The sequence below is a fragment of the Macaca mulatta genome, chromosome 4 (genome assembly GCF_049350105.2).
Source record: "Macaca mulatta isolate MMU2019108-1 chromosome 4, T2T-MMU8v2.0, whole genome shotgun sequence".
Lineage (NCBI taxonomy): Eukaryota > Metazoa > Chordata > Mammalia > Primates > Cercopithecidae > Macaca > Macaca mulatta.
Window position 1 is genome coordinate 79632884 of NC_133409.1, and position 24921 is coordinate 79657804.

General features: G+C 42.1%; 1 protein-coding gene across 5 annotated transcripts; it reads right to left on the reverse strand.

Annotated features, from left to right (window-relative positions):
• Nucleotides 1–871: 871 nt before the first annotated feature.
• On the reverse strand, nt 872–24921 carry PRDM1 (PR/SET domain 1). Of its 5 annotated transcripts, none has more exons than XM_001087708.5 (7): nt 24425–24921; nt 22591–22839; nt 15395–15514; nt 11554–11806; nt 4874–5982; nt 4302–4430; nt 872–3895 (listed from the first exon to the last, which is right to left on the reverse strand). In XM_001087708.5, the coding sequence occupies exons 1-7, from the start codon at nt 24464–24466 to the stop codon at nt 3320–3322; spliced, it is 2478 nt and encodes an 825-aa protein (XP_001087708.1). In that variant the 5' UTR covers nt 24467–24921; the 3' UTR covers nt 872–3319. The 5 variants fall into 5 exon arrangements, with proteins under 5 accessions (XP_001087708.1, XP_077855767.1, XP_002803895.1 ...); XM_077999641.1 differs by having other exon boundaries at nt 24547–24682; XM_002803849.4 differs by lacking the exons at nt 15395–15514; nt 22591–22839; nt 24425–24921 and adding an exon at nt 12011–12182.

The following is a 24921-nucleotide window of genomic DNA, read 5'->3' on the forward strand; positions in this document are numbered from 1 at the left end:
TGCACGTAATACCAGCAATTTGGAAGGCCGAAGCAGGAGGATTGCTTAAGTCCAGGAGTTGGAGACCAACCTGGGCAACGTAGTGAGACTGTCTCTACCAAAAACAAACAAAATTAGCTGGGCCTGGAGGCGCGCATCTGTAGTCCCAGTTACTCGGAGGATGAGGTGGGAGGATGGCTTAAGCCTGGGAGATAAAGGCCGTAGTGAGACATCATCATTCCCCTGCACTCCAGCCTGGGTGGCAGAGCAAAACCTTGTCTCGAAAAAAAAAAAAGGCCAAGTGGCAAATAGCAAATGTACTTACATGTCTTACATGTGAAGGAGTAAACATGGGCTGTAGGGCACTCCCCATGGCCTGCCCAGAGGAAGCTACTGAAGCTGCTGTCATCAATGGGCAGTGTTCCCCGACCCAGCTTCCCAGGGCCCCACACCCGTAAGTGGGCTGAGTCTCCACACACGCACACAGACTGGCACAAGCTAGCAGGGCCTTTCTGGAAGTGATCCAAGTCCTCCTTATCTCCTCACCACTCCATGTCCATTGACAAAATAAAATGTAAAAGTTCACAAAGCAAACAAATCGTCTCCCACTTACTGGCTGATGCTTGAGATGCCTCCTTTAGGGAACATCTTTATAGTTCATGAAGAAAAATCTTAGTTATGAGAGACCGATCGATGCTGTCAGATCGCGCAGATATATACTCCTGGAAGGAGCTGGGGGAGATCAGGGCATCCCAGAGGGTGCTGCTGAAGCAGAACCAGGGTGGGTGCAAGGGAGAGGCAAATTGTACTGTGTTCAAAATTTGGTCTGGTGCCATCTGTACAGTATGCAGATGTCGCTCACTGACCCTTCACTCAAGACACTAGACAAAGATTGGTAAAGCATGAACATTTATATTTAATTTACATTTTGACAATTTGCACATAAATAACATTGTAAACCAGTATGTAAACATAAGAGAGTTTGTTGTTCTAGCAAAGTAAAAAGCCAAACTTTGGTCAGTTTTAACTTTGAGTAGAGGAAAAAAACAAAACCACCATTGATTGTGGGCTCAACATTCACATGTAAGAGGCAGAAAAAGGAAGGATGGATGGTGAGAGAAGCCGGAAGTCTTTATAAAAATTCTCACTATGGGAAAGCACAAAAGGAGACAAAGAACAAACGAGTAGTTGGGAATCAAAAGTGTTTGGTCTAATGTCAATGTGATCCTTTGGTTTACCTTCAATTAAGGACTGTGTTTAATCAAACACTGATACATACAAAAACTGTCAGTCTTGCTAGTTACAGAAGACCAGTAAGGCTCTTGGGTTTCCCTGGATTATTCGAAATTTGTTCTCTTCTGCAGGTGAACATTAGTTGATGTGAACAAAATGTCAAATACAATTATAAAATAGATTGAAGAGTGATGTATCAGTATTTCGTAAGGAGGGAAAAAGAAAAGTTACAGTGGTAAAGTCAGTTTTTTATTTCTATGACTTGGGTGTGACCACATAATCATAACGTGGCAAAAAAAAAAAAAAAAGAGCCGTCTTGGAGGGTCCTTAATACTAAAAACTGATGTATCTCTTCCTCCCTGGTTGTTTTGCGGCCCCCACCACTGCACCAAGGTTTTAGGGTCTCTTACAGTAGGCAAGGGGTGCCCAAGCATACTGATGTGATCGTGAGGCCACCAACTATTAAGCAAAGTCTCAGAAACGATTTTTCTTTTTTTTGCCCTTAGAAAAAGTAGATCTTTTACATGGCTTGGCTCACAATTTAAGTGGTTATAAATATATATACATATGATATAGTGGTATAAATAGATTTATAAATATACATAATTTTTTGCTACACTTTGAACACCAACATGTAATCTTTGGGCTTAGCAGAATAAAAGACAGAATGACACAAAGTCTATCTTGCTGGAGCACATTTACTTGGTTTCTCCTCTAGAGAAGCAAATCATTAGATAAGACATCATTTCCTGCATTACTGGACACACTCAATGAGGTAACTGTTGTTGAACAACTTTGCAATGCCCTTTCATCTTCCATTAAATTAACCATAAAATGTAAAAACACAAATACTGAGGAAAATCTGAGTTTTACAGAAAAAAATACAATTGATGTGTTGGGGATAGGAATGTTCATTACCCGCTTTTACCCCAAGATGACTAGAATACCCGTTTTTTGTTGTTTGTGTGTTTGCTTTTAAAGTGTGGCCTGAGCCTATCTACCGCAAATCCTTCCTGGTAGAGCACCATGTCTGTGCAATTTTGACATTTAAAAAAAAAAAAAAAGCAACAAAAACCAACAACAGAACACCACCCAGACTCAAGTCCCAAACCTCACACATACAAAGCCACCTATGCTTTGGGGAAAATTTTGCAGTGGTTTTAAAACATGGCAATTTGTCTTTTTCACATTTTCTGATAATACAATGGATGTCAAAGTCATATGGCTGCTCTGAATGGCCATAGGACTCAGGGGGTGGGCAGGGCGGTGGGAGGATTCTGCTCTTTTGGAGAGAGAGACAGGTTGGTAAAGCCTTCCCGTCACCCTTCTGGTAAAATTGTGGCTGGGGGAAAAACATGAACTATCAACAAAAATAGACAAGATTCCCTTTCTTGTTTCTTCTACTTAAGTTATTCTTGGGTAATTCTGCACACATACCCTCAAGTTATGGACAATGCTGTTCAAATGATAGGATCCCAGGAATGAACACATCAACTGTCTAACATTGGCAATTACCCAAACCTCATTTTCAAACCATTATTAGAGAGAGAGGTTGACTGAAGTCATATATTTGTTTAACTAAATCTTAGGTACTTATACAGATGTGCAGAAATTATCTACAAAGAATGGCCACAAGACAAAAATACATTTATACTCAAATTACAAGGAATCTTTCCAGTCATTGTAAACTTTTTTAATTATTGCTTTCTGAATGATAAATTGTGTAATAAATTATGAAGTATTATCATTGAAAAAATAATTATGACTAGGCAATAGTCTTAGTAATGGAAGGCTATGCAAACGTATCCACACAAATATTCAAAATACACAGGGGCAAATATATAGACACAGGTGTAAATAAGTATACATAATATGTGTGTGTGTGTGTGTGTATATATATATATGTATATATATATGGCCTTTGCCTTGTTCATGCCCTGAGATTTCAGTAACTTTGGAGTTCCTTCTTTAATTCCAGGGGTGAGGGGAAACCATTTGCTGTTGAGAGAGCTTTGCAGAGCTGGAATTATGTACAAGCAACTTCCTATAGGCACCCTGACTCACCAAGTCATAACTTAAGAAACAAAACAAGTGTTTTCTGAAAATCTTAAGGATCCATTGGTTCGACTGTTTCTTGTTTGACCTTTACAGGTACCAGAGGTAGTGGGTTGCTGGGAGGCAACTTCATGAGGGGTAGATCTGATGACTCATAAAGGCTGCACCCTGAGGAGAGGAGTCCATTCCCCATGTTTCTTTGCAAAGACACTTTCAGGCCAGTTTCTTCTTTCTCTTTTCTGACCACGGCCAGAATTTCCTTCTCCACTACAGAGATCACACTAATGTCATCCTCCACGTCCTCGAGCCGGTCAGCATTGTCGCTGATGTCAAACTTCTCGATTTCTTCATTGATTCGGGTCAGATCTTCCAAGGGCAGCCCGGGCGCCGGGGCTGCAGCGCAGTTCCCTTTCAGGTGAACCTTGAGGCTACAGAGATGGATGTAGTTCTTGTGGCACTGGGAGCACTTGTGGGGCCGCTCTCGAGTGTGCAGACGCTTGTGCAGTTTCAGGTGCACAAACTGGGTGAACTTGGCAGGGCACACCTTGCATTGGTACGGTTTCTCTCCAGAATGGAGTCGCAGGTGGGTCTTGAGATTGCTGGTGCTGCTAAATCGCTTGTGGCAGACCTACAGTGTAGGGGAGAGAGACAGTAGGGAAGGGAGACAGGAAGGCCAGAAGATTAAGAGCTGCCAATTGGAGGGGCAGGCTTACAGGCCAACGCCCGGCAACCTGGGAGGTGAGAAGCCTCCTTGTGGCACCTCCAGTGTGGTATTAAGCAAACAGGGGGATGTGGGCACATGGCACACGAGTGGCTGTTTATTTCCTCTACCATTTTCCCACCCACTGGAAGCTGGCTGTGTCATCTCAGGTCATCAGCAGATACAGAGCACTGGGGAGGCCCATAGTGCCATCAGCCCGGGACAAGGCAGAATCTGGTATTGGCTTTAACTACGGGCTATATAGGACATGGAAGGGTGACTCACAGACATTTTCTACAAAGGTCAGAAGGTCTACCCAGAAAATACTGCGCACCTGGCATTCATGTGGCTTTTCTCCCGTGTGTACCAGGTAGTGTTTCTGTAGGTGGGCGAGCTGAGTAAAGCCCTTGTTGCAAGTCTGACATTTGAAAGGCCGTTCTCCACTGTGCACTCTCAGGTGGACCTGGGAAGAAGCCACATGTGTTAGCTCTGCTCTCAAGCTGGCTCTGAGACCTAACATTTCTGCTCAAAGACTCAAGTGTTGATGATGCAAATATCTTAAGAAAAGCATCAAGACAGTCTCAAAGAGAAAAAATCTTCATGTTTTCAGAATGGTGCTTTTCTTAAACTAAAAGCACAAAAATCACAGGCTAGCAGGGTTTCACCTAATCTTCTAGTCCAAACCCCTAATGTTTTTATTATTCAGAAGCAAATCAGGAGAAGGGAAGTCACTTGTCCAAAGTCAAAGAGCTAGAAGTGGCAAAAGCCAGGCAGAATCCATACCCACTATTCCCAACCTGGGGCTCATACTACTGCAAATGCAATCGATACCCCGTGGAAAGCAAGCTAAACACAAACACAAGCATGCACTCACAGCCCCTCCGACTGCTCTCTCTCAAGGCCTACCTTCAGATTAGAGAGCTGGCCGAAAGTCTTGGCGCAAACGTTGCATTCGTACTTGATCTTGCCGTTCTGCTTCTTCAGCGGGTAGGGAAGGGTCTTGTAGCCGGTCATGTTTCTTTTGTTTTTAATGAGATTCATGGCTTCGTCGCTGCTGGGGGCTGCCATAGCTGCTGAGGTAGCTTTGGGCTGCACCACATGTTCTGCCGTGGCGGCTGTTCCCGCCGTGGGAGACCCGCTTGTGGGGCTACAGGCCTTGTCCTTCATGCTGGCGGCGGCCCCGGTAAGGGAGAAGGCACTGTGGGGCGCCGGGACAAGCACCTCCCTGGGATGCTCCGGCTGGAGCAACCTCCGGGCTCCATCTGAAGGTAGCGAGCTCGGGAGAGAAGTGGGGTTGAGCATGGGGTGGGGCAGGCTGCCCCCACCGAGGAGATTGCTGTAGACAGGGCACAGCCTCGGGAAGAGGCCGAAGTTGTTGATGCCATTCATGCTGCTCACAGCGCTCAGGCCATTACAATTCATGCCGTAGGGGGGCAGGAGGAACTTGGGGTAGTGAGCATTGTAGGAGGGGATGAAAGCTGGCGGGAGGTGGGGCAGGGGTGCGTAGCCAGGGTAGGAGCCCAAACCTTCCGTGCCGTAGGGCGCGTTCAAGTAAGCGTAGGAGTCCCGGTGCTCTTGAGAGCCGGGGCCCACAGGGGACACCGTATTCCCGGGGCTGCTGTGAGGGCTAGAGCTCTTGAGGCTTTGGTCCGGGCTGCTTCTTGCAGAGGGGCTTGGAGTGGTGGAGGACGGAATGGGGGAGCGAGTGATGTACGTGGGTCTCTCCATCCCGTAGGCCAGGGAAGCTTTCAAAAAGTCTTCCGGCAGAGGGGCCCGGATAGGGTAAACGACCCGAGGGTAGAAGGGCATTTCGGGGCTCCCATGTCTTCTAAAGTCATCGAGGTCCTTTTCTGACGTGAGGGGTGAAATGTTCGAACGGTAGAGGTCCTTTCCTTTGGAGGGGTTGGAGTCCAGTTTTAGGATTTCTTTGACGCTGTGCTCTCTCTTTGGGACATTCTTTGGGCAGAGTTCATTTTTCTCAGTGCTCGGCTGCTTGAGATTGCTCTGTGTTTGTGCTGAAGTAAAGAAAACGGGGCGATTACACAGCGGGCTAGAGAGAACTGAAACAAAATTGCCAAAGTTGCTCCTCCTTCTCGAGAAAACCTGAGTACCAGCTAGCGACACAATCGCCACATATCTGGCTTCCAACGCGCTCTCATTCTAGAGGGCTCTGGGCCACTCACTCAAAAGTGCAGTTCCATTTCCTCCTCAGCAAAATGGGGACAATGGCAGCACGGACAGAACAAACAGCAGCCTTGGGTAATTCTGTTTTCATTAGTACAGACCTTATGATAGAAAATTGCTGTTTAGGCCGGGCGTGGTGGCTCACGCCTGTAATCCCAGCACTTTGGGAGGCCGAGGTGGGCGGATCACAAGGTCAGGAGATCGAGACCATGGTGAAACCCCGTCTCTACCAAAAATAGAAAAAATTAGCCGGGCGCAGGGGCGGGCGCCTGTAGTCCCAGCTACTCGGGAGGCTGAGGCAGGAGAATGGCGTGAACCCGGGAGGCGGAGCTTGCAGTGAGCCGAGATTGCGCCACTGTACTCCAGCCTGGGCGACAGAGCGAGACTCCGTCTCAAAAAAAAAAAAAAAAAAAAAAGAAAAAAAAGAAAATTGCTGTTTAAGCTGGAGTAAAATAGCCTATGCCAGATGCGGTGGCTCACGCCTGTAATCCCAGCACTTTGGGAGGCCGAGGCAGGCGGATCACCTGAGGTTGGAAGTTCGAGACTAGACTGACCAACGTGGAGAAACCCCGTCTCTACTAAAAATACAAAATTAGCTGGGCGCGGTGGTGCATGCCTGTAATCCCAGCTACTTGGGAGGCTGAGGCAGAAGAATCGCTTGAACCCAGGAGGCGGAGGTTGTGGTGAGCCAAGATCGTGCCATTGCACTCTAGACTGGGCAACAAGAGTGAGAAACTCTGTCTCAAAAAAAAAAAAAAAAAAAGATAGCTTCCATTTTAATGGAGTGGAAAAATACTGGGGTGGGGACCCTGTCATAGGTTAATAAAAGTCTTTCTGATGTTCATGGTTTACCTAAAGGAAATCAGCACACCCTGAGAACTAAATGTGAAAGATTAAGACTCATTTCAAGTAATACACAGTCATCAATTTTCACCTCTACTCTTGTTGAATACGAATTTGATAAAGCCCTGTTCACACTGCCTATGCCAAGGAGCTTAGCGAAGTGAATGCCACCCTTCCTCGCAATGTGCAGACAGCATTTCACCAAGGCTCGGTCTGGTCTAGCCAGGATTCCAGCAGTGCTGGCCCCTGGAGTCACAAGGCGTGACAGTCACCTCTGCCAAACCACAATAGGTACTTCCTGAGCCAGTTCAATTACTTAGCGCACCCGCACCCAAGAAAACAGAACAGGCTAAGAGGAAAGCACTTATTCCCAAAGACGGCACGTTATTACTTGGTAAAGATACTATTTAGGAACAGCAGCAATGAGGACAGTTCTAGACCTTCCCTGCCACAGCCAGCCTTGTGTCCTCGCCACACAATAAATGATGCCTTCAGGAAAACACCCATCTGAGCAGGGAAAACTGAAAATTCCCTGCTCAGCCTTGCCTGGAAACCAAAAGTAAAACATATGATGTTTAGTTTGAGCTCTGATTATTGGAGGGCAGTCACTCAAGTCAGGACACCTGCCCTAGGAACGCACCAAAGGCATCAGCCGTTGTCGATGTGTGGAGATGCCTTCAGAGGCAGCAAGTCTGGGGGATTGCGCTGAAGCCTTTGTGCAAATATCCTTCATCGTCTGAAAAATGTCCCTGCTTGATTAGTTGAGAAAAAACTCCAGGCTTGCTATCTGATAGGTCTAGAAATGAACTCTGTGAAACTCCAGGACTGAACCCTTCAAATGTATTCTCTAGGCTGACTGGCTTGAGGGATTCCAATTTGAGAGCCCCTTAGAGAATGTTATCTCCTGCCAGCTGTTATCAGTTCCTCCTGGGCGAGCCTGAAGCCCCAGAATAAACACAGAGAACACTGCTATCAGGGAAGATGCTGATGGGGGGCCGAGATGGAAAGCTTGCTGAGGGAGAGGGATTTCTGAAGCCACTAAACTAAAATAAATATCTCCTTATCAGGCCAATATCGGTCTTTCAGTGAGGCCCAGCAGGCAGGAAGTTCTAATTGTCACTTTTGTTTTTTAAAGCTAAAATGGTAAAGGATGAGAAAGACAACTAAGCTTGAAAACTGATAGGCAAGGCATCTCACAGCCACAGGAAGGAATTTTATGAAGGTGAAAAAGAATGATTTGGAAACATCTATATAGGGTCAAATTCATAATGATTTTTAAAAACGATGCCACTCGAATAAAATGAAAATACAAAAAACTTTATCCTCATGACTTTGAGCCATTTTTAGGTGGCAAATTATGTATCTAAGTTTCATATTTTTTCCAGTGGCTTTCATACTCCCTTGGTTCTATAATTTAACAAATAATAAGCATAAATTTGCAATAAGCATCAAGTTTCAGTCCATTCGTGGCAGTGCCCCTCACATTTAGCCAGGCATTCTTCTTAAGCACCTTACTATAATTTGAATATTGAACTGATATGAAACTTATGATTGGGCCAACAAAATGTCAGAATTTTAAACTTTCTATGCAAAATGCTTAGCCCAGTGCCCAGTATATAGTAAACTCACAATAAATGTTTGCTATCTCTAATGCCTTCGGAAAAATAGATTGCATCTTATTCTAAAAGAACATCCAGAGTGACATGTTAGCCTCCCTAAGATGCTCTACAGGTGGAAATTAGGAAGTCCATATACAGTAAAGGTGCATTTTAAAAAATCATCCTTCAGCAGCTGAGTAATCAGTGGAGCTGGTGTCATTTCTGACTCTCCCACTCAGCAGCAGCTTGAGTTAACATGAAAAAGAAAATCAAGATCTGTTTTTGTTCTGAAATCTTAAATGGCTGTAGGCGGACGGAGTCATTTCAAGAGTGAACTGCTTCTGAAGACTCCGAATGGCTTAATTATGCCGACTCACATTTTCGATCTATAATAAGAACCCTAAGACTATAAGAAAGAACCTAGAAGTTCTGCAGTAGGCAAAACAAAGTCTCTTTTCAACTGAAACTGAGAAAGCAGATGAACATTTAGAAGTCTATAATTTGGTCAACTGTTTTCTAGATGGGTTAGTTAGATAGACAGAAAAAAAAATACTCCCCCCCAATTTGGGAGGGGTAGGGGTTTCAAAGTTATTAGTTCTTTTATTCCTTTTCCTTTGTTTTTAGAAAAATGCCAGTTTGTGATTTCTGGCTACTTGCTTTTCTTTCCTTTGGTTTGTTGCAAATCCCTTCTTCTCCAAACTCTACCGCCTGAACCATCACTGCCATTTAAGGCCTCATGGAGATTCTTGCACCACCTCTACTGTGCTTTAAGCACAGAAACCAACACAATTCATTTGGAGACACAATCTACCTATTAGGCCTGATGAAATAGTGGAAATTTTCCTGATCACAGTCTCAATCATCAGCTGCCACGCCTAAGACAACTGGTTTCACAATTGGCAGCAGGAATCTTGTTTTAATGTGACTGGTTATTGTTAACTCTCATTCTTTACTATGAATATTGGACAATGAAATGTGCTTGAAAATGCTAAACCACCATTTAGAAAAAATTCTGCCACAATAAAAGGGGACATACTGCATAAATAAAAAGGGATAAATAAAAGGTGTCATTTCACAGTATATATGAGAGTTGCTTCTGAACACAAAGGAGAAGCACTTGAACCTTAAAATACTGTGCAAAGTCTTTCCTTGAGGAATAAAAACTCCAGGCCTTTAAACCCTTCCCTTGATTGGCACAGGGTGCGGGAAACATGCAAAAAAGTTTCTTGGTCGTTGGTGCAAAGTCACTGGGGTAGGTAACCTCAAATGAACTGTTTAAAGAAAAGCAAAAATCAAAAGACTTTCCTCTGAATCCATGAATGAGTAAACTCAAGGAATGTAGGGAGACTCTTAAGAGGAAGTGGCTCACTATGTTAAGAAAGCCAGGAGGGAGCTGTGCGCTTCTCCTGAGATGCCCAGCTGGAAAATGAGTTCCCCAAAAATGCTGCTGTGCCTGTGCATTTGTCTTTTGTTACTAGGTCCTCAGCACTGGGCCTGGCACACACAGATGCCAAAACAACCGAACGGCTCCTGGGAGGTTCAGCCCCAGGGATATATGACAGAGTCTCCAGAGTCTCAGGGAGTGCTGAAGAGAGATGAGGGAAAAGAACTGCCACCTTTTTGGTCAGTACCTGATTAGACCCATCAAGCTGGAACTGGGGAACTGCGAGCCAGTTCTTTTCCTGAAGCTCAAGGGTAACCTGTTGTGTAAGGACCCCAAACACATGTCTTAAAACGGGATCCTATGGGGGAGGTCCTGGTGCTTTTATAGCCCCAGATTTTCAGAAAACTGCGAACACAATCTTAAGGGAGATCAAGTAAAATGAAGCGTGGACTGAACACCAAATAACCATACAGCTGGATTATATATGACTAGGGTAAGTACTTGGTTTGCTCGTTGGTCCTAAAATCAAAGTCAAAATTCCAATTTATGTTAACATTGACATTTATTCCAAATGTCTCAAAGGTGAAAATGAGAACTAAAACAATTTAGCCTTCCGATAAAGCAAACGGACAGTATATCAATAATTGGTACACCTGGGTAAAGGTAACTGGAAATTCTTTGTCTTTTTCTCAAAATGTTTTCTTAAGTTTGAAATGATATCAAAACAAAAAGTTATAAAAACTTCAGCATCTAGTCTTAACTTCGAAACCAAAAGGAACTAATTTTTAATACTGCTAATAAGACTTAGTGGTCTAACCAACAACACACAAGCATAGTTACAGCAGAGGTTAGAATCTTATGACGATTCTTCAATTGCTCACAGAGACCACTTGAGAATGACTAAAATGACGCAGCCCTCTGCAGAGAGAGGTCATGACAGCAATTTTAACCCAATAAAAGAAGTAAAAGCATAGAAACCTCAGGAATTGAGAATTTGTTAAGGTGATAGGTGGCTACTGTAATACTGATCAAGAGATCAGATAGTTTTTTACTGTAAGGAAGGAAGCTAAGATATAAAATCTTTACGGTTATTCACTTAGAATAATACTGAAAAATTATGACGAAGTTTTTCTAGCAATGATCTTACAATGTTCCACATCAGATCCTAACTGTATATTCAAATGTACATCTATAAATGTTCTGATGTAGTCTAAGTCCTGACAAACTACCACAGATGAGGGCTATACCTTGCATACACAGCATGTCTGGACCAATCCCTGCAATTCTCCCAGCTGCTTTTGGATAAATTAGAATTGGACATGTATTTCTTCCTGTAACATTCTGAATTCAAAACTCAAGGTAGCTCTACATATATATATATTTGTTTAATGATCAAGTTTCATAATAGTTAATAGAGACTCAAAAAATGTTTTTCCTCTTCCTAGTCCCTAGCTTAAGCCACCTACTTCATCCAACACATGACCAAGCAGTGTAATTAAACAACATGTTATTAGTTCACAGGGGCAGAACTGACATTACTGGCATTTTTAATTTTTTTTTTTCTGTAATCCACTTACTGAGATTCATCATTGTCAGCTCTCCGGGATAAGGGTAGTGAAGCCTTTCTGCAAAGTCCCGACAATACCACACAAGAAGTTCCTGGTTGGCAGGGATGGGCTTAATGGTGTAGAAGTAGATGTTCATCCCGTTCTGACACGCAGCCAGGTTTTGCTCCCGGGGAGAGTGCGCTGGATTCACATAGCGCATCCAGTTGCTTTTCTCTTCATTAAAGCCATCAATGAAGTGGTGAAGCTCCCCTCTGGAATAGATCTGTCCGAAAGAGAAGACAGGCATGTAAAAGGAAGTCAACCCCAAAGCTCCCCAGCACCTCTCAGAATAAACACAGCCGGTACCGTGTGTGATTTCTGATCCCCTACTGCCTAGTTAGAAAAAGAATCAAATCAGTTTAGCCAGAATCGTCTTGAATCAGCAGAAATCAGGACGGAAACAGGTAAGGCACACTTTGTCAGTTACCTTTTCCATTTCAGTTTTATCGTCTTTTCATGTTCGGGAAAATAACAGAAAAATGAAACACAAATGTTCATTTAAGGAGCTGCCTCAAACCGATTAACCCACCACAGAGTACTACTTTTGCTATTGCAGTGAATGGCAAATGGGCGATGCTACTGACTTCAGTTCCGATTATGCTGACTTTTAGTGCTTTGAGTCACTGGGTAGAAGACCAAGCCGGCTGACGACGTCAAACTGAGTCTCAGCTTTTTCTATGGCCTCTGTACTCGCCGTTTCCTACACCCCCGCCCAAGGCTTCAACTATGCAAACATCCTCCACCCCCAACCCTCCAAGTCCTAAAGTAACACTTGTTCATATGAATACTTGGAACCTTGCCTTTTTGTGGAAACACTGGGTGGGGCAAAGGTGAACTTCACCTGCCATAACAAAGTGAATACTGGGGCAGCAGCCAGAATCTGACAGTCTATTACTGAGAAGTCACTTTTCCTCTTGATAAACATGTCCAGACTTGCACTTTCCTTTTAATTCAAACGAGGGAAGAGGGAACCCCTTATCTGGGAGGAGGCTGGCTAAAACACCACACACAGGGCCATAGGCATGTGTTTTTGGAAAAAGAACAGGAAGAAAGTATGTTGTTCCTTAAAGGCAACACAGAATGAAGAATTCGAAGTTTGTCCTAGAGTAATACTACTTCTGGTTAACAGATGCACTCACGATACTTGGCAAAGAGGCAGAGGAAGAAGAAAAATTAAAATGTACACTCTTACTGAAACTATCAACACACTCCTTATCCTTCCACACAGAGTTTTTTCTCTCTCCCTCTTTTTAGGAGGTACCACCTTTACTTTAGACTTTAAGAAATGCCCTTATACATATACAATCAGTCAATACCTAGTGTGATCTGCGACTTGCAGTCTCCAAGCAGTAGTAAGGCACTGTTCGTAGCAGGAATTTTGCGCTCACCGGATAGCAGGTTATTGCTTTTCCTTACTCACGTACCGACTCTGCTAGTCTACAGATAGTTTCTGTATTTCGTTCAAACGTTATCAGAAATAAAAAGGAACTCTGTCCCTTTAACACAGGCGGTAAACACCAGAATCACTTTCTTTTAAGAGTAACTTCCTGTAAATTGTGAAGGGGGAAATACATGTGGCTTCATCAAAGCAGCTTGTGAGAGCTTTTGCGGTGTGTTTTGTTAAGAGAAAATGGAACAAGGCTGGGTGAATTCTGCTATCAAGAGGGGTTTTCAAGTTTGTTTACTCTGATGTGCAAACTTCCAGGAACATGGGGTTCCATCGCTCTTGCACTCTTCGCTGGGGCGGAAACTGCTTTCTAAAGCTACGGGTATGTTGATTCCAGTTAGCCTTCCTCGGACTGCAATTTACTGTATCCTCATTTAAAAACAGCAATGTCGATGCCGTGAAGCCACTCACACACAATAAAATACAATAAGGCATACGTAAAATGAACACCGTTTCCTACCACCTTCCTGAACTTCCATATATTATCTAGTAGATTAAAATGTGCTGATTCATAGTACAGTTACAAGAAATGTCACTGGTTTCTCAACTTGAACATCCCTTCTTTGGCTGTGTAATTTGCATGAAACTTTTTCTTTCCTCACAACAGATGTTCATATTCCTGCCAGCAAAACCGGGATGTTCTACAATATCCTTTGCATGTGAAAGACTGATTCAAATAAATCCTCCCAAGGAAAGCCTTTCAGTTTCTTATAGTGAATCTTTAAATGAAACAGGGAACTGGACAGTGAGGGGAGATTTTTAGGTGTTTCTTGCCTTTTCTCAAAATAATCATACATTAATGAGACTTATGCTGGATTGTCTTAATTCAGACCTTTAACTCCAAGAACTATGCACCTTTATGGCTCACTTCTGAGAACACTTTATTGACAATAAAGGCAAAAATGCACTCATGGTTCCACCATTATAAGTCAGGTGATTAATGTATTTTAAGCAGGAATAATTATTAAATAAAAATTGCGAGCACATGATTCTTAGTGAATATGTAACTACCCTCTTTTGCTTGGGAGATAGTAAGATACATTTCTAAAAATGCAAAACTTCCTGGATTAAGAATATTGTTTCTTAGGAATAGCTTCTTGCCCGAACGATAATTGTTCTAGGCAAAAATACCAGCTAAAGCAAGCATAGCAATTTTGGTTATCATGCAGCTGTTTCTTTTTAAAGAATTCAAATAATGTACATTTCATGTAAGTATGCACAAAAACGCTTACTAAATTTAAATAACCATATCTTTATCTTCTGAGGAAATGAAATATCCCTGAGACATCTATGGGAAGAAGGAAAGCAATCTGTCTTTTTTCTGTTCACTGCTAATCTAGTCTTTTATTCAAGGATTCCATCTAATTAGTTCACCTCTGGGGGCCTTTCTAGCCCTAATATAGCAAAGGAAATTGTACTGGCTAGATCTTTTGGTTGGATTCTATAGGAAAGCTCATCATCTTGCATGACTGTTAAGCATTTTCCTTATGCTATGAGATAATTAACCTATTGTCAAATGGAATCGTTTACGGTGCACATGTATTTAAATAGGACTAGTTCTGTGGTCCTCCATTCCCCTCAACCCATCTTCCAGCTATCCTTTCTTAATGGCATTTACTTTTAAGGTAATTCATTTGTGTCATTCCTGGCTGGGCGTGGTGGCTCCTACCTGTAATTCCAGCACTTTGGGAGGCCGAGGCAGGCGGATCACAAGGTCAAGAGATCGAGACCATCATGGCCAACATGGTGGAACCCCATCTCTATTAAAAATACAAAAATGAACTGGGCATGGTGGCAAGCACCTGTAGTCCCAGCTACTTGGGAGGATGAGGCAGGATAATCGCTTGAACCCAGGAGGCAGAGGTTGCAGTGAGCCGAGATCGCACCACTGCACTCCAGCCTGGCGACAGAGTGAGATTCCGTCTCAAAAAAAAAAAAAAGAAGAAAAAAAAAGATAATTCATTTGTGATAACTCTTCCATTCAATTAAAGTCAGCAAGAAATCAAAAAGGGGTGAAATCTAAGGTGTGGTGACTCATTACTACTTCCTTGCAGAGAAATGCAAATGAACCTATCCTTAAAGCAAGCAACAAACTGTTTCTTTTCATTACAAAGCTCTAATGAATTGCAAAAATCAAGATTCACATATAGCCCATATCTCCATCACTAACCACCTACAGGCCAAACATTTAATCGGTTTCATCACATTTGTTCAGAATTCCCTGTGTCCATGGGGATGCCAGATACTTATGGGTGAGCCCCAGCATTTCTCAGCATGGGATGAGAAAGGAGGTGAGCCACCCAGCTCTTTTAGCTCCATTTTTTCCTAACATTTAATGGATCTGAAGAAATTTCCCTTACTTACCCTCCAAAAATATTTCCTGTTGGCGTTCTTGGGAACTGTGTCATTGGTGTAGATTTCACCTATTAGGGGTCCAAAACGTGTGCCCTTTGGTATGTATTCTTTACTCATCACTCCAATAACCTAAACAGGAAAAAACACAGGAAACAATTACTTTAACTGTAAAATGTTAACCAATCTTTCAATTAAATAAATTGGACTGTCAAGTGGTAATACAACTAACAATGATAAAATTTTGATAAGTAGAACAGACATTAATAATGCCTACATAATTAACAAGTTTCACCATAGGAGACCATCTTTTAAAGTCTGAGATCATAAGCAAATACTCAACCAAGCATTAAAACAGTCTAGGGGATTACTGTCTGGTAATAAAGGATCCTTTATTTTTATCATGACTTTTTATACTAGAACAGAGAAGACAGCCATTCTCTTTTAGAATGAGAATAAGACACTACAGAATTAGATGGTCAAGATTAGATCATTTCAGCCTGTTTCTAGTTTCCTATTTCTCATTCTCCCTCAAACCATAAGCATAGTGTGCTTGAGGGGAATAAAATAGTTTTGACCTCAGAAACCAAAATAGTGTTCTTTGGTTGTTCCATAACAGCCTAAGGAACCAGAAACCAAATGTATTATGTTTTTTTCATTCCAGATGAGGGGTGTGTGTGTGTGTGTGTGTGTGTGTGTGTATGTGTGTTTTCATAGCTTGTATATTCTCTTTAATAAGAGATCTTTCAAGTAACTTTGTTCTTCTCTGGTCTTCTACTTTGTTCTCGAGTCTTCTACTCAAGAGTGGTCATAGGCCCTCGTGTGTGTGTTTGTGTTTTAAAGACAAGGTCTCCCTCTGTCACCCAGGCTGGAATGCAGTGACTTGATCTTAGCTCACTGCAGCCTAGACCTCCCAGGATCAAGCGATCCTCCCACCTCAGCCTCCTGAGTAGCTGGGACTACAGGCATGCACCATCACGCCCAGCTAATTTTTGTTGTTGTTGAGAAGGGTGGTCTCACCATGTTGCCCAGCCTTGTCTCAAACTCCTGGACTCAAGCGATACTCCCACCTCGGCCTCCCAAAGTGCTGAGATTACAGGCTGAGCCACCATGCCTGGCCAAAAGCCCTCCTTTGAAACTGAGTTTATACTGAGGAAAGCTGTAGGTTCTAAGATCTGAGGAAATGACCTCAGACTGGATGCATCACACATTTTAACTTTGTAGGGCCTTGCTAAAGAAACATGTTAACTATACCAGTTCCTCCTTAATAATACACTTCTCTTTGAGAGGGTAAATCACCAACCATGAATCAGGAAGCAATTCGTCACTATTCAATAGAACTCCTCTGCGAGTAGTCCTTTACAATAGTTTGCAGTCACAGTTTTGTTTTTTATTCTCTCGCTTTCCTATTTTTATTTTCTTCTCATTCAAGACAGCCTACCAATCACTTGACTGAATTCTTTACTAAAATGGACCAAGGAGGAGGGAGCGGTAATAGATGATAATGTTTATTTTCCAGTTTTTATATCCCCAGTAGCTCCTGTGCATTCATGTACCTGAAATGGTAGACTCAAATATGTGACTCAATCAATGCACACAGATTGTTCACAGTGGCATCTACTATTCTGGTTACAATATACACCAGTTCCTCATTAAGTCTCATCAATAATTTAAACCTCTATTTAAATAGATATGGCACACCTACATGCCTGTGACAGACTAGCTTTTCTCATTTAAGTGTCTCATCAGCCAATGATTTTTTTTTTCTGAAACAATTTAGTATTCAATATACAAATCAATGAAGCATACTCAGACTGGAAAGAGAAAAAAAGAAAATTTTCCTACACCTAACACAAGTTGAAACAAGAGTGTTATTTTTGGTCCTTTATGAATTTCTGTCAGAGAGCTGAAAAAAGCAGATGTTCATTTCATCCTCCTCCTCTGCCTTCATTTACATCTATCTGCCCTTTTAATCACCGTTTGTCATTATTGGTATTTGTTGGCAGTAAAACTACTGGGGACAAGAGTATCTCAGAGCAGTCTTGAGATATAAATATATATATATCTAAAGCTTTAGTAGACTTATTCAGAGGCTCATTGTTTTGGACATATTATAAAATCTAATTTGGAAAATTCATGGAATTGAATTCTATGACATGCAAATCATTTGATATTCATATTTCAGTGATTATTCCGTAATATTAGAATGACAAACAGGAAAAACAAATCATGCCATTTGTTGGTGAGCCAATAATTAGCAGTTGATATTTTCAACATATCAACTTTACAGCAGTAATTTTAAGAAAGGCACTCAACTGGTTCATCAACTTTGTTTTAAATTATAGTCTCTGACAGATGATGTCTTGGGAGTCACAGCTTGATTACCAACAAGGAGCACTACACTGAGGTCGTGGTTCTTCTTCCAAATTGCCATTCTTTTACAGAATGGGCCTCTAGGTTTTCAGTTATCAATCTTACACACATTTTCTTGTGCCCAAAAAGAAGTCAGCTAGAAAGCATAAGCTACCCAATACCTTTTTGAGCACAATTATGGACTCGTCACTAGTGAGCTATAAAGCAGCACCGGAAGTAGCTCTTGCCATCTCTAACCTTACAAACACAATTCAACAGGCCAGACAGGAGAACAATTAAAAAGAAAAGGCTCTGTGGTGGAAGAGAGGTCTACGATAATCCTCAAACCCCAGACAAATTAAAGAGCTTCAATATTAGGTTATCATTAGGAAAGGGACAGAGCCCTAATATTTTAAATTTCAATTACATACAGTGCTATAGGGCACATAGAAACTCACAGCTATAGATAGATACAAAATCATAAAATTTCAAAACTGGAAGGTGCTTACAAACCACCTATATCCATTCTAAGTCTAGCGTTCTAATACACAATAAACATCTTCATCTCAAATGCACGTCTGAGACATTATTCACAGACGCCATAAAAGCTGAAACTCTAAGACTATTGTGCTTGTCCAGGTAACTTTGGAGGGGGAATAGGAATCAGGACTGTTTTTAAAGGGAAGTGAAAAACCAAGTACTAAGTCTCCCTCTGGTCCTAGAAAGATCCAGAATGTGCATCTTAGACTACCCATCTCCCTGACCCATAGTTTGTAACAGTCTGTCTTTGAACCAAGCAAATATTAAGAAGGAACCTGGTGTGTGCCTTAAACTTCATAGTGCTAAAAAGACAAAGAATGTGTTCACCTAACTCAGGAAGGAAACTTCACTGGAACTGACCAGGGTCCTAAAGAATTACTGCTGGGGACGGGCCGTTGTGTGCCTTCTATAAACGAACAGCGAGAGGACACTGGGCTTCAATACCTCCCTGTTTCACCTGCTCCTACAGAAGCTCTTTATGTGCAGGGCAGACCCCTCCACCACTTGAGCAGATTTGTCTCTGTCCGTGGCTTCAGTTACAGAACACACCCTGCCATCCACAGCTTCCGGACAAAACACAGGGCTTCTTTTTAGTTTTACACAATGAAGGAGATTTTACAGTTTAGGATGGGTTGAGTTGCAGTGCTTAATGGAAGTCTGATAACAAGAACAATATAGGTGTTTTTTTTTTTTTCCCCCCTGCAAATTCCTTTTTTAGAGTATGCAAACAGACACACACAGCAGTGGGTTTGAAGCAGAAACAGTATCCAAGTCTAAATGTCATCTGATCATCCTCTCCCCAAATTACATTAAGATCATTTAAATTACTAGCTATCTCTTTTCCCTCCCCGAATCCCACTCTGTAAGAATGACTCGTTAGATTATAATTCTGTTTTGACCATATGAATGTTTGTCTTGAGAGGATTGGAACTCAGTAGTGACCAAGACCTTCAGCCTGCAATCACCACATTTTTATTTTATTTTATTTTATTTTATTTATTTAGAAACAGGGTTTCACTCTTGTTGCCTGTGCTGGAGTGCAATGGCATGATCTCAGCTCACTCCACCTCCCACGTTCAAGTGATTCTCCTACTTCAGCCTCCCAGGTAGCTGGGATTACAGGTGCCTGCCACCATGCCCGGCTAATTTTTGTATTTTTAGTAGAGATTGGATTTCACCATGTTGGTTAGACTGGTCTTGAACTTCTGACCTCAGGTGATCTGCCCTCCTCAGCCTCCCAAAGTGCTGGGATTACAGGCATGAGCCACCACACCCAGCAATCACCCCATTTTTAAAAGGAGTGAAGTGAACAAAGTTGTTTGAAGAAGGTTTCCTTCTTCATTATCTTTTTATTAAAGGAAACACGGTGATGCCTTGGTACATCATTTCTCAAATAAAAGGCAGTATGAAGAGGGAATTGCATGTTATGGTTAGATACTTTTTACAGATGGCTTGAGTTAATAATGGACTTTGATCGGAATGGACACCAAGGGAGTCCTCACGATCTGTCTGATGTTTATCAGCCACAATACAGGGAGGTTAGACTCAAAGAGCCACGGTGCCTCTTGAGTGCAAGCAGTCTCAACCGAGGGCAGAAACTCTACAGGGCAACACTTCTGAAATATAAATGCTTGAACTGATTTTTCTGTAGTCAAGTAGTCATAAGAGATTATTTCAGGAGGACATGGGGAAAACCCCCATAAAAGAATAACCCATCAGTTTAAAACATTTTCAAAGTTTTGAATAGTAGGTCTATATTTGATTTTAGTTCTGGAAATAGGAAGTAAGAACAGTTTCATTAAAGGTGCTGAATGATTCTAAACCCAATCTAAAAATGAGGGTCAAGATCAGAAATATGATTTGTATGTTTTGTTTTAACCAAAAAAAAAAAAAAGGTGCTGACACATTGTACAAATTCATAATGAAAAATGGTCTTGTAAAAAAAAAAAATTCCCCAGTATGTCAGCACAATAGTACATATTGTAACATCTTTTGCTATTTAAATGAAAACATTTAAAGAAGGGCAAGATTAATAAGTCAGATAAAAAGTACATATAGAAAGACTCTTCCTATTTCAATGGCTCATGGAACTTAAAGAACTAACTGAATAAAGATAATGTAAACATTTCATTAGTCCTTAATGTTGCTGTCCCGGAACTGGTTTGCAGCTATCCTACCCTTAATGGCTCAACTCCACCATCTTCTTTCACCTTCTAAAGGGAGCTGTCCTTTCCCAAAGTTCAAAAACAAAGGAGAGAAACAGAAAAACAGGTACAAATTCCAGAGTAAGCTTAAGACAGTATTACATACAAGCTTACTCCTTGCTTGACTTTATGATTAGGTTTTAAAGATATACTATCCTCTGTTCAAGTGCTTCAGTTAAATGCAAGATAGGGAAATAGGATAAGAGAACCCTGACCTCTTAGGTTAGTTTCAAAGGACCCTCTTCAGGAACACAGGCACTGTCTGTTTTTTGGTTGCTTAATATATTGAAATAGGAAGTTCTACATTCAGAGAGAAAAAAAAAAACAAAATAGCTTAAGGATTGGTCTGAAATATGTTAAGATGATAACTAAAACCACAGTGACACCAAGAGGGGCTAGTGTAGCATAATCGAGAAGCACTCATTGGAGAAGTCAGAAGAACTTTGCTTCAAGTCCCAGAGCTGGCTTTGCCTATATGCCTTTGGGTAAGTGACTATCTTTCTGAACCTTGAACTAAAATGATCTAAGAGCATTACTTGACTTAGCTATGATTTTAAAGGAGAATGATGGAAATTGAAAAACTTAAGCTAGGAGCTGAACTAAGGATAAGAACATTATAGAATTAAAAGGCAAAGATGACCCACAGAATGGAAATTTTTATTTCAGTCCCAAAGGGCTGGACAGGGCAACACGGCACAAATGAATCTGGTCAAACTTGATATGGGGAAAAAACACACTACACCTTTTAAAGCCATCGTCAAACCTTATATACCCAAACAAATTCTACATTCATTCCAAGGCCACATATTGAGAGACTTTCTATTAAGAAGAGCATTACTTTCAGAAAGAGGTATAATTAAGGCTGACCTCTGGGGTTAAATTTTTTGGTAACATTCACGTACAACTAGAATTTAAATTTTATTTTTTATAAAATCTGCCTCCATTCACCCAGCAGCGGGCGAAAAAAGAAAGACTGAGCATCGTGGCTCTATTTAATTTTAGACAGCTGTGTCTCCCCCTCACCAAAAACACTGCACTCAGACACACAAACAGGAAAGAGACAAAGAGTTTCCCAGTCTCCCGGATTGCTTCAAATAATATTCCTTAGGGAAGGGGGAAAGTGAACTGACATGGCTGTAAGCAACAGTCCCAGTACCAAATTCTGGATTCCTAGGGCCAATCATCCCCTTTCCCTACTTTCTGAAGGAAGTAATAGAACTGACAGTGCTCTGTGCTCATGGTGGTATGGGGAGCCTGCTGAGGGGTCATTTCATCCAACGCAACCCAGTAGTAGACTAGTAAGTACAGCTATAGTAAGCCAAATTCTGAAAACAAGAGGTGGTTCTGCAAGTTATTTCACAGCTGAACAGCACGCCTAGCTATAAGCTTTATATAAAGGTAAACACACATCAGTTGCTCATTCCAAGTTTGGGTTTTCATCCCCTTTGAAACAACAAAGAGTGTACCCACTTCAGAGGCCAATAAGGAATTGGCCTGTCAGCCCAGCTCCAGCAAAGGAGCTGCTGCAGATAAACACTGGTTAGCTCTGAAGTCATCCGGACAGAGGACACTTTTACATGACCCCCTTTCTCGGCTTATACCATCACTTCACTTCATAAACACGTCAAAGTTTTGAGAATAATTTTAGAAACCCAGCTAATAAAGCTGGCTCGTTAAAAAGAATAAAGCCAACTAATTACCAAAGACAGACAAAAGAATCATTAAAACTGTTTTTTCTAAGAAAATGTTTTCTCCCTTAAGAGATATTATACAACAGGGGCACTAGGGCCAGTGGGCCCAGAGCTTTCTTGAAGTTCACTGACAATTTCACCCACCCTATGCTGCAAGTTGCTTTTCTGAGACGTGTCAATTTGCCAAAATATTTAACTGTTTACTAATTAGTATGGAACAGTTGAAGGCTGGAGGAAATAAGAAGGAAATGGTTTAGGGAAAGAGAAAGAAAGCAATGCAAGAATTGAATCAAGCAATCAATTATTTACTGATACTTACAGATTCTCAGAGGTTTTCAGAGATAATACAAGGCCTCAAGGGTTAGTAGGGAGATCTGGCGCCAGGTCCCCAATCTTCTTCGTCAATAAACCAGAGGCTTACCTCTCTGCTGTTGGTGGCATACTTGAAAAGCAGATTCCTTGGTAAGGATGCCTCCGCCTGAACCGAAGTCCCGCCATCAGCACCAGAATCCCAGGGGTGGTCGTTCACAATGTATGTACACTTCTCTTCAAACTCAGCCTCTGTCCACAGAGTCATATCCGCATCCTCCATGTCCATTTTCATGGTCCCCTTGGTCCCCTCTGCCAATCCCTGAAACCTCACAGTGCTGGAGCTACACTTGGGGGCAGCCTGGAAGAGAAGGGAAAGGCCTTTAATCCCCATTGTCCCGCCGTTCCTGTGGCTCCCTCTGAGAGGCTATGACTAATACAGTAGTCTGAAGACTTTAAAAGCAGATGCAGAGTGCTTGGTACAGTTGAGTAAGAGCCAAAAAGCCGTATAAAGTAAACTGCCTTGAAAAGAAACAAGGTTTTAAAATGCTACTCTAAAAAAAAAAAAAAGAATGTGGCAACCTCACTGTGGGGAAAAGGAAAAAAAAAATCACCTCTGAACAATCCCTGGCTTTACCTCTCACGGCAGAAAAATGTTCTGGGCACACAGTTCAGTGTCCCAGAATGCCTGGGGTCATGGCCGCCAGACCCTCGACACTGTGGAAAAGCTGCCTCAGAAAAGTGTCACAAACAAGGAGAGGAAGAGGAAGGAGCTCTGTCTGCCTCTGAATGAAGCTAAAAATGGAAAGCGCGTGTGGTGCAGGAGCGGAACCCAGCCTGCCTTTTCCAAATGGGGAAGACTGAACTTTCCCACCAGCTCCCAACGCAAAACAACTTTCAAAACAACTGCCTCCTCCCTCTGCTGCGAGCTCTCTTTCATCCTCTCACATGGAAGACTGAAAAGGGTTGCATCCTGCCAGCATCACTGAGCTACGGCCTCTTAGAAATCACTTGGACCACAGGAAAAGAGGAGGAAAAATGGGTGAAGGGGAAAACAGCCTGCAGTGTCTTCTGACTTGCAAGCATCTCACACCAAATTGAAAAGGCAAAAACAAAACATAAAACTGTTCACTAAAATTCCCTGGAGAGAATTCCTTTAGGAGCCCTCAGCTACAAATAGCACTTTCCATTTAAATCTGAAAGTGTATGAATTCCCAGAAGTCACTGATGTACTACAGTTTACTGTAACTAAAGTTCTAACAAATTTAGAAGACTTGGAGGACAAGCTCTGCTTCCACTTGTACATTGATGAGGATATTCCCCCAAATCCTCCCTCACACTCAGAAAAGTGTTTTCCAAAGGCCAGAAAAGGTAAACAACTTCTGTAAGGGCTTTCTCATATAGACGTGTTTGATAAAAATGAGGAATATGGGTATCATTTCCATGTAAGAATGTGTACTTGTTAAAATGTAAACATAACATTCTGTGGAAGTCCTTCAAGAAGGTTTTTACATTCTTCCACTTCTCTAAATAGGATGCTCTTAAAAAAAAAAGTTGGATGCAAAGTTGTTTTTCCCTGTTATGATTTAAGCAAACCTGCTTATTTTTATTTAGTTCCAACATGTAGAGCCATGATGCCAAATACATGTTAAAAATAAAATAAAATTGAAAACTTCAGCCAACCCGGAATAGTTTGACGAGTGTGAGCTGGAACCACTACTGAAATTTCAATGAATTGGCAATTATGTCTAGAATTGAAAGGGTTAATGATTCATAAGGAAAGTCTCACAAATGTTTGACAGCACTAAGTGCACTAAAGCAGAAGCATGTTTCTACTGCGACATCAGCAAAAAAAAAATAATAATAATAATAATAATAATAAAGGAAAAGAAAAGAAAGTTTTCAGGTCAATTTCAGAATTAAAAAAAAAATTTCAAGTTCCTTACCAAGGTCGTACCCACACGTTTTTCCAAGCAAATATCCAACATCTGAGAAAAGTCTCGCTCATCTCTACCCAGTCCACATTCTCCCCGCGTCCCCCGCCGGGCTGAGCCGTACAGACGCGCACCTTGGCGGTCCCTCCTCGCTTCGTTCGGCCGCCCGGGCGCCCGCGTCCCAGCTCCGGGCGGACAGGTGCCGCGCTCGCTGCTCTTGCCTCTCCGCAACACTGGAGGGCCGAGTGTCACGGCAGCACTTTGTCTGTGTTAACCGTCTGGCTTCCCCTCCCTGCTTAAGATTTCCTTAGCCACTCGGCTGCGCGAAGTGGGGGCGTGGCCAACGTGGCCAACACCACCTGGCCGAGCCCAGGGCTTTCCCCCAGATTGCGAGCACAGCCGCCGAGAGCTTCCTCTCTTCGCATGTGTATTTCAACATTGACTTGGAATCTTCTTACTTCCCTTTGAAGGCACTTAACCTCAACGCTTACTTGGGCTCTATTGTATTC

Bases quoted from the DNA above. Each gene is read 5' to 3' on its own strand.
- PRDM1 (XM_001087708.5), bottom strand. From the start codon at position 24,466: ATGTTGGATATTTGCTTGGAAAAACGTGTGGGTACGACCTTG. The intron at 22,840-24,424 runs GTAAGGAACTTG...CTTCTCTTCCAG, and splicing joins AACGTGTGGGTACGACCTTG to GCTGCCCCCAAGTGTAGCTC. The intron at 5,983-11,553 runs GTAAGTGGATTA...TCTTTACTTCAG, and splicing joins GCTGACAATGATGAATCTCA to CACAAACACAGAGCAATCTC.